The sequence below is a fragment of the Macaca nemestrina genome, chromosome 4, assembly GCF_043159975.1.
Source record: "Macaca nemestrina isolate mMacNem1 chromosome 4, mMacNem.hap1, whole genome shotgun sequence".
NCBI lineage: Eukaryota > Metazoa > Chordata > Mammalia > Primates > Cercopithecidae > Macaca > Macaca nemestrina.
This window is the reverse complement of record NC_092128.1, coordinates 91,146,068-91,158,451: the sequence shown is the minus strand read 5'-3', so window position 1 is coordinate 91,158,451 and position 12,384 is coordinate 91,146,068. Positions and strand designations below refer to the sequence as shown.

Below are 12,384 nucleotides of genomic sequence, written 5' to 3'. Positions count from 1 at the left end.
GGGAGACCTCACAATTATGGCAGAAGGTGAAAGACACATTTCACATGGCGCCAGACAAGAAAAGAGCTTGTGCAGGGAAATTCCCCTTTTTAAAACCTTCAGATCTCATGAGACTTATTCACTATCACAAGAACAGCACCGGAAAGATCTGCCCCCATGATTCAATTACCTCCCACTGGGTCCCTCCCACAACATGTGGAAATTCAAGATGAGATTTGGGTGGGGACACAGCCAAATCATACCAGGTGCATTACACCTTATCTTTTCCTTCAAACTGTTAAAAGCTCCTTAAGAACAGTTAATCTGGCCGGGCGCTGGTGGCTCACGCCTGTAATCCCAGCACTTTGGGAGGCCAAGGCGGGCGGATCACGAGGTCAGGAGATGAGACCATCCTGGCTAACATGGTGAAACCCCGTCTCTGCTAAAAATACAAAAAATTAGCCGGGCGTGGTGGCGGGCGCCTGTAGTCCCAGCTATTCTGGAGGCTCAGACAGGAGAATGGCGTGAACCCGGGAGGCGGAGCTTGCAGTGAGCCGAGATGGCGCCACTGCACTCCAGCTTCGGCGACGAGCAAGACTCCATCTCAAAAAAAAAAAAAGTTAATCTGTCTAAATGTCTTATTTCATTTTTAATATATCTACCTGTTGGGAACAGGCCCCAAAATCTGACCACAAACTGACCCCAAAAACTGGTCATAAAATCTCTGCAGCACTGTGACATGCTGGTAATGGACTCCATGCCAATGCTGGAAGGTTGTTGGCTTACTGGAATGAGGGCAAGGAACACCTGGCTCACCGGGGTGGAAAACTGCTTAGGCTTTTTTTTTTTTTTTTTTTTTTTGAGAGGGAGTCTTGCTGTCTCCCAGGCTGGAGTTCAGTGGTGCAATCTCGGCTCATGGCAAGCTCCGCCTCCCAGGTTCACGCCATTCTCCTGCCTCAGCCTCCCGAGTAGCTGGGACTACAGGCGCCCGCCACCATGCCCGGCTTTTTTTTGTATTTTTAGTAGAGACGGGGTTTCACCAAATTAGCCAGGAGGGTCTTGATTTCCTGAGCCTGTGATCTGCCTGCCTCGGCCTCCCAAAGTGCTGGGATTACAGGCTTGAGCCACCGGATTACAGGTTTGAGCCACTGGCATTCTTAAACCACAAACAATAGCAGGAGCGTTCTGTGCCTTAAGGACATGTTCATGCTGCAAATAGCTAGCCAGAGCCATCCCTCTATTTCAGTCCATCCCTTTATTTCCCATAAGGAATGCTTTCAGTAAATCTTATGACTGACTGACTGTCAATAAATACCTGGGTAAATCTCTGTTCGGAGCTCTCAACTCTGAAGGCTGTGAGACCCCAGATTTCCCAAGCCACACTCTGTATTTCTGTGTCTTTAATTCCTCTAGCGCCACTGGGTTAGGGTCTCCACGACTGAGCTGATCTCAGCATCTACCACATTCTGCTTTATTCTCTTCTCTAGGGTAAGGAAAATCACAATACATGGGTATTCAATAAAATTCAATTAATTTAAGTCTGACTTTTGAGAATGTGCAATTGAAGGTTATGAATATGTTATACTTAAGGTGGTGGTAGAAGTCTGGCACGTAGAAAATGCCTATTTTAACTTTTAGCTACTTTTTTCAGGTTTTTGTCATTAGAATATTTCTTCTGTTTCTACTGCAAATAACTATCAAAAACGAAAAGAACAACTGGGATGGGCTCCCCTGTTTATCACTGGCCCTACAATTTTCTAGGAGTAATATCTTTTTGGAATTATGTAATGTCCTCTGCTAATGACATTGTATACATGCTATTACATTTCCTGTGGGACAAAGTACTGTTGTCTGGAAGCTTTGAGAGTAATGTAACACACAGTAAATAAAGAAGCATTTTGTGGATTCTTAGATTTTTACACTTTTATTTTAAAAGAGAATTTCATATTGATTAACACCTACTATTAAACAGAATGGTGCATTAATTAAATGCCTTGTCCTAACTGTTATAAGCTCTGTTAGAAAAATAAACATCTCACAACAAACTACAGTGTCAGCTCTTTAATAAATACATAAAACAGAAGTTAGTAGTCAATCAGAGTTATATGAACAGGTTCATAGTATATTATGTGAAAGTATCATATTCTCCAATATTCTGTATCATTTAAGACAATTTAAGTTATGTATAATTCAAAGCCAGAAATAATAAGAAATACGTTCAGTGATAACTTGCTTCTTGCTTACAGCTATATTATATTCAAATATTTAATTTAAAAATATATTCTATATTAAATTTCTTTTTACAAATGCAGTACTTGTTAGATGAAACAAAATAAGTTTTTAGGTTACTGATAAGTTTAAAACATTTCTAATTTTTTCAGAAGTTCAAGAAACCATAATGAAGTAGTTAATAAATGTAAAATAGTTTAAAAGCTATGTTAAATATACACAAAATGAATTTCTATATTAATATGTGCAAATTTATATTTTCTTATAATTTAGAATTAAAGTATTTTATACTCAATATTCATAATAAAATTTATGTACCATATTTGTCATTGTGTAGAATTCTCACGAAAATTTCACATTTATCTGTGGGAATGTGTAAAGCTGGTAAAACTTCTTTACACTAATCACACATTTTCCATCCTTGATAATTGCAGTGTTTTTAAAAAAATATTGTTGTATTAGACAATTTTTACTGAAGTAGGTTGTAGAGGCTAGAAACCTGATTAATAGAGTAGTGTTAGACAATTCTAACTGAAGTAGGTTGCAGAGGCTAGAAGAAACCTGATTAATAGAGTTAGCTTACAAAGATAAATTTTATGCAGAAAAGTATTCCAGGTAGATAAAAGAGTAGTGTCATTACTCTCAGGTTTACATTAACAGCTGCCCAGATAGCTGAACAATTATTTCATACAATTCAAATAATTTAAATGAGCAGTTTTATAACAGTCGTCACATAAGCTTGAAGTTAAATTTATCAGAGCCAAGGGGAAAAAATCGGCAAATGATAAAGAAGAATAAAAAGGAAGAGGACTCTAGAAGAAAGTTGGTTTTCACAGCACTGATTGGTTTTATCATATTTTTCTCCTGCCATTGACACAAGACATATAAGATGCTGCAAAACCTAACTATGACAGTTCCATGTAATATTTTTCCAGTTAATTTTGTTTAAAAGTGAGATGATAATATAAAAGGATCTCATATAATAGAATAAAAAGAATAAAAATTTGTTAATGAAACGTAGACATACCCAACCATTCTTGTTAGTTAAGTTAGGGTTTGCTGAAATCATTCGCACTCACGTAAAGTATAAATGGGGCCTGAAAGAGCTTTTGTAAACTCAAGATGTGCGGGATCTGAGCTGCTAATCAGTTAGGCTCCATGTTGAGTTGTGTGTGTCTCAATTTTCCTGAAATTTTGGCTTCATATGTTATCATAAATGGGCTCTCAAATCTTTATAAGAAAACAAAATTCCCCTAGACCCATAAACCTTTAGGTAAAGTTGGATTAGTGTATTATTTATTCAAGCATAATTTTAAACACTGCATCTGAAGTGCCAGCAATTGCAAGAAGTGTCACAATTTCAGAGATGTTAAATTGAAAAAGTGATGTCTTGGAATCAATGAAATATAAATATGGATGTGTATAATCAGTTATACATAAAATTTGCTATAGAGGAATTATAAAAGAGAAGGAAAATTATCTGAAAGAATGTTAGCTATATCTCAGTGGTCTACATTGCCTAAAATGGAGTTCTTAAGGTCAATATAAATAAGGATAGTTGTAAATTAAATATTGAGTCAACATAACAGAATGCAATATGCACCTGATTGAGCTCCCATGTAACTGTATTTCACTTGATACTTTTATGAAAACATATACATTCCAAATCCTTCCAAATGAAAAGAAGCTCAAACAGTTGTGAAAATTTAGAATTCTTACATTTTAATGGGTCTGTCTTTGTTCAGGGGCATAGACTCAAATGAGCTTTAAGGTCAATTAAAAGTGTCTGGAAATGAAGAACTTCATTATACCATTAAATTCAGTTCTTTTTCACTATTAGGTTTATTAAGCTTGAAGCTTTAGAAAATCTCTCAGGAAGAGTGAGTGGAAAAAACAGGAATAAGAAAAGAGAGAATAAGCCTTTGAGTGTAATCTACTCTACCAGGTTCTAGGAGGAATATAATTCTACAGAGAAAATTCTTCATAGTCTATCATAATACATTTCAGTGTCTGATGGCTGACTGTTGTCTTACATAAGGATATCTTCAATGGATATTAAGTAAATATTACAAATATATTTCAGATTTATTCTTTGAAGTATTGCATCTCATGTATCCACGAACTTTAATGTTGAGTTTTGGAAAATTGCTTCCAGAGATATCTATTGTGTTTAACCTTATATTTTTTTTTTTTGTTATTTTAATAAACCAAAGATAAACTGAACATTTAAGACATAATCAGAATTTTAGTGAATTTTTAAGTCTTCCAGAAAAGTCTATGACTTAATAAATATTAGCAAGTTTCCAAAAATATAACAAATGTTTATAAATACATGTGCACTGCAGTGCAATGGTGTCCCCAGAGAAATAAAATGCATAACAAAGCAAATGTTATGTTGTAGTGTATGTATGGCACATTTATAAATCATTACATACTTTAGGACACAAAAATGCTGCAGTACTAAAAGTGTTGTTCAAGTTCTCAATTCTGTTAACGATTTAAAATTTCATTAATTGTGTTTAATATCAATGAATCTCAAAAGGCTCCTGTGGCCACATTAGTTGAAAATAGACTCTATTTACATAAATTATTTAACCTAAGAGTACCCTGTGTTCCCTTACCATTTAATTAATTCTAACTAGTCAAATATTAATTCTCATCTCACAAATCATTACCCAGGAAGATATCAATTATTCAAGTAAAATATAAGCCCTACAATCTTTAAAAATTAGCTTTTTAAGTAAAAACAAAAAAGGTAAGCACAAGACTTCGCAAGCATAACCACAATCATCGTCTAACAGTGAGTTGCCTACAAGGAAGTTTGCCCCTTCCTATGGTAACAGCCTTGGTCCACTATAAAGTTAGTGCAAACAAGTGAGGGTGTAAAAAAAAAAAAAACCCTTGATTTTTAAGGATTTCATTTTGTTATACTCTTTTAGATAATTCATTCCATATGGGAATGTGTTTATTGTTCATAAACATCATAATGTTTGTTTCAAAAATTGTCGTCATCTTAATTAATGGCTATCTTACACTTTTTTCTTTTGGAGGGTTGTCAGGCATCCGTCCATTTTCCTTTTTAAGAAGAATGTTATGTGTATTAGGATACTAAATCCAATTTTTACATTATTTTTAGTGATCAAAGGTTTCTTATACAAGTGACTCACAGTACTGAACTATGTCAATCTCTCGTTTGAGGAAGGAAGTGCAATTCAAGTTAACATTGAAATTGCTTGGCTGTAGAGGACATCTAATAGAGCTGCTGTGTTTATTGGCCCCAGAACAACTTATTATAGGTTTTTCAGTTCTCTTTAGGGTAGAAAATGAGATGGGGTTAGTCTTCATCAAATTGCCAATATCCAGTACTTTAACTCAAGTGCTGGAAGACAGCAAATCTTGGAAGTTAATTATAAAAAGATATTTTAAATAGATTCTTTTGTTGTCATGGGCAAAACTGTGTATCCACACAGGACTGTTAGACTGCTAGCCAATAAAATCAGACTAAGTCCATAGGGATAAGGTAAGTGTAAAGAAATTTCCACTGGGGAAGACAAGGCTCATGGCCCGTGTATCAAGGTCTCAAGCTGAGCACTGGAGAACTCCAGGGAACACTGTTCATATAGGCTATGGTACGAAGGAATTCCCTTGTAGGTGCGCCATGCTTCAGTCTCTTAAGAAGTTGATTAGCATGAAAGACTGGAAGCTGATTATGGACAATTAGGTTTGAGTTATTCTTTTCTATTTTGCTTTGAGCTTTCCTCATACACTTAAGACTTGAGTAAATCACATTGAAAAACATTTGCCAATTGAATATTTTAAAGATTCAAGAGGTAGCATGATATTGTGCAATGAACACTGGCCTGGCAATGAGAAGATAGAAACTCCTTTCCAATGTGGCCACTTTATCAGTTGAGTGTTTTTTGAGAAATCATTTAAGTTTTCTGAGGTTCAGTTCCCCAACTCACTAAAAAGGAGAATTAGCAGCCTGACATGGTGGCTCATGCCTGTAATCCCAACACTCTGGGAGGCCGAGGAGGGTGGATCACCTGAGGTCAGGAGTCTGAGATCAACCTGTCCAACATGGCAAAACCCCATCTCTACTAAAAATACAAAAATTAGCTGGGCATGGTGGTGGATGCCTGTAATCCCAGCTACTCAGGAGGCTGAGGCAGGAGAATTGCTTGAACCCGGGAGGCAGAGGTTGCAGTGAGCCCTGATCATGCCATTGCACTCCAGCCTGGGTGACAAGAGTGAAACTCCATCTCAAAAAAAAAAAAAAAAATAGCTTATTTCTAAGATATCTAAGATATCATCTATTCTCCTCCAATTTTATACTTTTATGGATTCTGGCAAGAAGGGTTGGAGTGATTCCGGGAGAGAACATCCTTAGGCTGCCTTGAAGAGAAAAGATAATATAGCTTTTCATTTAAAAAACGCTGATATCTACTTGCAATCAAAATCTAAGAAAACATTCAAAATGTGGTACTTTGCTTGAGGCAGAATTTCTAAATATCTTGTGAATTAATGATCAGGTAAATGAAATGGCCAAACAATCCCTTCAGCTTACCAGGTAAGAAGATACAAAACTCCACGCCTGTGCACAATGAAGCTATTCAGATTTTGATGGTACTTTACAGTGTCCCCTATTAACATTCAGCTTTTAAAACCAGTATTCTGATAAAGTGACATTGTATTATTAGTTTTTTATGGCAGTAGTAACTTAGCACTTAATTAATCCAGTCATCTGTGACATATATAAACTTATCCTGTAAAAAAGAAAACAAAACATAAAGGCAAAGAGGAGAGAATGCTGGAATTAGTATCCATCTTGTAAAAAGAAGCAAACCATAAAAACACATGCATAAAACTACACACTTTAAAAAGCAATAATCTTTTAAGATTAAGGTTTTATCTGTCCACCTCTTGAAAGAATGAAACACGAATCATTTACTCATCTAGCTGTTCTTGTCTATTCAACCACCAACTGTTGAAGTGTTTGGCAACCTTAGAATATACTTGCCAGATTATTTTTTTCCTCGCATGTCCAGTGCAGGGATTACTGTACCCTTGTAGTGACACAATGCTAAACTGTCTCACAGCATTGTTCTCTCTGGGAAGTGTAGGGATAACAGGTACCTGTAAAGTGTAATCAGTGCTCTTCAGAGGATCTACATTCTATGCTGATCTAAATAAGTTATATATTACAGTAAAGTGCTACAATGACACTAGTCTCAAACAGTAGTAAGACACATTTTTCTCTGAAAAAGTCAGCAGCTATGTGAGTCACATCATGATGAGGATGCTTGTCAGTCTTCGTTCGAGTATACAACCAGCAACTGGCATGACCGTGAGCAATTTGTCTCCTCCTGTGACTTTTAAAATTATAATCTTTAGGAGCAATGATTAAGAATTCCAGTTTCCCATTAAGTATTTAAAAATCTTTTTTTAGAAGTTGCACCTGAAAGTTTCATGAGCATTTAATTTGCTGATATCCATTTTTATTTCTTCAGGCTTCTCACGTCGGTAGGTTACTGCTCTTGTGCAAACACTTTGCAGAATCAACTTATCCTTAATGGAGAAGAAATATTATTATTAACTAAGGGCCTAAATATTGTAACTAGGCAATAACATACTGTTAGCAATTCTTTTTTAGAATTCACTGACCTTTTTTGAGGCTGACACTCTGTAATCTGACGAGGACTTAATTTTGTTACTATTCCATTGTAGTATCACCTGTCTAATGATGAGGACTTTAAGCAACCCAATCAAGAATGTAACTATGAAAATGATGAAAAATATTCTCAAGTAGCTTGGGCTGGAGAAACATTCTGTAATGAAGCAAACAAATAAATGGATTAAAAATTGGAATAAGTAAATCAAAACAGTCTATCACGTAAATGATGTTCACGCCTCAATTAATAGTGCCAAAGATATTTGCAAATCTACATTTTCAAATCAGGGGATTGAAATTACCTTTGATTCAGAAACAGTAAGCTCTCTAATTTTTCTTGCACGTTTATTGTGAAAATATTTTCAATAGACAACCCTCCTTTGGAGAATAGCCATGATTAAGGTATTCAATCATATTATTCCTTTGCAGCTTGATTCTTTAATTGTATTAACTGGAATATGTCCATGTCCCATAACCAAGCATAATTTAATCCAAGACAGAAAGAGGAATAGTTTTTGTGGTGTGTACGGTTGATCACTAAAGGGAAAATAGGATTTCAAAAAATTATTGAGCCATTCTGGGCCTTAGGATATATTTCTCTTGTTATGCTTCGTCTTCATTTGTTCCACGCCAGTAATGGAAAATAAAGTAAACATCTGCAAAAACTAAAATCAAAACTACTCTAATAGGTAAATAAATATTTCTTCAGAAATTGAAGTGTAAATTTTCATTATTATTATACATGGCTTCTCCAGGAAATAGGAGTGTCCCATTTGGGATCACATGAAAATGTCATTCTTCATTTTTCATTAATTTACTTTTTACTTGTCGTTAACTACACCTATTCCATTTGCCTCTAAAAATGCACTGTGTATTTTAAGAACAAATAATACTTAGGACAAATAATTACTAGCTGGAAAAAGAAATGTTGTGTTAAGAGGAGGGACATGCTAGATCTCGTTTTAGCACCAGATCTTTGGCACACCTTCATTGCCAAAGATCTGGTGCTTAAAAGTCTACAGACTCTGTTGTTGCCAGAGGCATTACCCTAATCTAAGAGGAATATGGTTACACAATAGGCAAGTATTCCATAGAACTAACTCACCAGCTGCCCCAGATTAATAAAATTACTTTGTGGCTAAAGAGGCATGTGTGCTCCCACCCGTTCTCCAAGGTTTGGGGACCTCATCCAAAGTTCCGATGGCCACTAGGGTGGTGACCTGCTAAGGCTTAGCATAGTGCACCTCCCAACCAATCCTGGCTGATTTGGGTCTGAATTTCCAGTGAGGACTAAGCATGTTTTTGAATAAGGCCAAGCTCGGTGATAAGGGAAAGGGTTCCTCTCAAGCGAGAAGACTTAATTAAGCCTATTTTTGTGTGTGTGTGTGTGTGTGTGTGTGTGTGTGTGTGTGTGAGATAAGGTACTTTGAAAGAAAGGTCAAAGGCTATCCCAGTGCTACAATTGGAATGGAAACACCAAATGCCAGTGTAGGTCCCTGTTGCTACAGGTCTCACAGAGAGAGAATCCAAAATATTCTGCTCAAAGGTGGTGTCTTTTGAGGCTTCTACAGTGACTTTGGGTTCATAACACACATGCCTTCTGTTCTGACAGATTGTCATTTCCTTTGGTTGATTTAGGACTACTCAATCAGCTAAGCAGATCCTCAGGGGGGCGCCCGGCTTGATTCCACTTAGTGGCTTCTCGCCTGGTGGGAGCTCAGCCAGAGAGCCTGAAAGAACAGCCTTTAAGTGCGACTGAGTGGATAGATAATAGAGGTGCCTAACAAATGCCCTTTCCCTCTCCTTGCACAATAGTTGTGAAGGGGAGGGGCGGCCCCTAGCTACTGACACATTTTGGAAATATTTCTAATAGGTTACAACAGAGGGCATCTTCGGAGCTCAAATCTGCATGCATATTGAAATGCTATGAGTGGTCAAACATTCATGCCTAGCCTATACTTTCCTTAGTTTAGGTCAGGCCAGGACTTTTCCTAAGGAGCTTTAAGGGAATACTTTTTGTAACAACACTTAAGTCAAAGTAGTGTTTACTTAACATAATAAATGACATGTTGATAGTAAGGCCTTATTTATTAGAAAGGCACTTGGCTTTCTGGAGTGATTGCTGCAGCTCCAGCTGGCAGCACATGGGGCTCTTTTCAGAGCCAAGTTCATTATGGGCTAAGATCAGTGTGGATGTGAGGGAAAAAGGAAACAACACTCTGGAGAAAGTTTATTCTTTTGTGCAGTCTCTCTAAGAGCTGGAGTTTTTCCTACAGGTTGGAGAGACTTGAAATAATAGTTGCAATAGGAATGTTTTAATAAAGATATAATTTCAAGGTTAGTTTCTAATGCATGTGGAGGTCCACACCTTACCCCTGTGCAAAGTAGGGTTCTGGGTTCTAAATAACTTTTTGTTTTGTTTTGTTTTGCTTTTTTTTTTTTTAAACAGCTTTATTAAGTATCATTGATATACAAAAACTGCACATGTTAATGTATACAATATAACGAGTTTACGATTCAGTTTTTTAAATCTCCCAAAGATGGTACCCTGTAACCACTGAGTGTGCTTGCTATGGTGTGGCTGAGTGGTTAGGTTTCCCGTCTCATCTACACAGCTGAATTCCCATGCAATGTACTTCCATGGAAAGGCATCCAAATAAATTGGCTGTCAAGTCCTCAGTGAACCAGAAATATGAGTTCCCCATGTAGACTCATTTCACTAAGAGATGAAGTCTACTGAGCCATAATTTTCCTTCATAATTCAAACTTGCTTCCAGTTCTGAACTTCATCATGTCTAATCAATATTTGCTTTCATGTTTCAGGTGAAGCCAAAAAATTCTAAGTAAAAATGATCTGCTTTTACAAAATATGTAACTTGAAAAGTGCCATTCCTTCCTGGTGCTTTTCATTTTGATAAAAATATAGCTTAAGAATGAATGATCATAAATGTGATGTAATGAAAAGGGTATGGAAGTTTTAGTTTGAAGATCTTGGTCTAAGACATGTATCTTAACATTACTAGTTAAGAGATAGCAGCCCTCATACAAAAATTTCCCTGAACCTCAGTTTCCCCATCTGTAAAATGGAGATTATACCAATCTCAAAGAGTTGTATGACATTAAATGAGCCAGTGAACATGAAGGAAGTATCTAAGGTAGAAGACGACACATAAACACTTATTTATTATTGTTATAAAGAATAAAGCAATGTTTTTTAAAATTTAATTCAAAATTTAAAAATAAAGCCCTCAGTCCTCTCTCTCTCTCTTTGTTTTTTTAAACAGGGTTTCGTTCTTGTTGCCCAGGCTGCAGTGCAATAGCACGATCTCAGCTCGCTGCAACCTCCACCTCCCGGATTCAAGCGATTCTCCTGCCTAAGCCTCCTGAGTAGCTGGGATTACAGGTGCCAGCCACCACAGCCGACTGATTTTGTATTTTTAGTATAGATGGGGGTTTCACCATGTTGGCCAGGCTGGTCTCGAACTCCTGACCTCAGGTATCCACCAGCCTTGGCCTCCCAAAGTGCTGGGACTAAAGGTGTGAGCCACCACACCCAGCCCGGTCCTTTCTTTAGCATGGTTACTTATGGGTCTTTTGGAGGAAGATCATCCTCTACAGACACTATTCTGTGCTTTGATTATTAAGCTTTGGCCTACCTGAAGTTTGGTCGACATAATGCTGTTGTTCCATGAGAGCACATGAGGTTTTGCACTGATCAAGTATAGCCTGAGACAAATTGTGAGGGTGAAGGCATTGCACACAATTCCTGCAAGGGGAAACAGAAGTGAAAATATTTATTCTTTAAAAAGGTGGTAGACTATAATATTTTCCACAAGAAAACAAAACACAAAATAACAATGCAGAAACAAATCAAATTTTGATTATGTTCATTAGAAATTACACCATCATTACATTGAAGGATTGCATTTCCAAATGATTTAAATAAATTACCATGCATAATTCTAAAAAACTTACTTGCGCTACTAATCTGAGAAAGTCAATGGTTTAAAATGCTGAATAAAACAAACTGGAAGTTACAGTGATGTTTAGATTAGTAGACTTTGTGCAGATCTCAAATTGTTACTGAAATATTTATTGGCACAAAAGAGTAATGTCACCTTCATTTAACATATCACCTTTCATTTATAGATCACTTATTTCTAGGGTGTGTCACGGACACCATTGTTCTTTATCATTAAAATATTAAAAATAAAACATAGCAGTAACAGCTAACATTCTATGATTGCCATGCATCAAGTACAAAGGTAAGTTTTTTTATATGAATCATTTGATTCTTTCACAGAAATATAGCAAGGTATTATTACTATCCTCACTTTTGATATCAGGAAACTGAGGCACAGAAAATTGTAACAACTTGTCCTAGATCACTCTATTACTAAATAGTATGCTGGGCAGCAGGCAACCTCTAATTTCCAAAAAGCTAAGGTAGTGAGTGTCCAGATTTATTCCAATGCTTCCACAGCTATCCAGGGGTCAAAGATTTG

General features: G+C 36.5%; 1 protein-coding gene across 2 annotated transcripts in view; it reads right to left on the bottom strand.

The window, feature by feature from the left end:
• Window positions 1–1,884: 1,884 nt before the first annotated feature.
• Window positions 1,885–12,384, bottom strand: part of LOC105475918 (integrin subunit beta 8) — a 105,766-nt gene continuing 95,266 nt past the window's right edge. For both annotated transcript variants that reach the window (XM_071094925.1, XM_071094924.1), the window contains exons 12-14: window positions 11,536–11,645; window positions 7,873–8,036; window positions 1,885–7,776 (exon numbers count right to left, since the gene is read on the bottom strand). In XM_071094925.1, coding sequence (XP_070951026.1) covers window positions 7,654–7,776; window positions 7,873–8,036; window positions 11,536–11,645 — 397 coding nt within the window. In that variant the 3' untranslated portion in view covers window positions 1,885–7,653. The remainder of the gene's footprint in view (window positions 7,777–7,872; window positions 8,037–11,535; window positions 11,646–12,384) is intronic.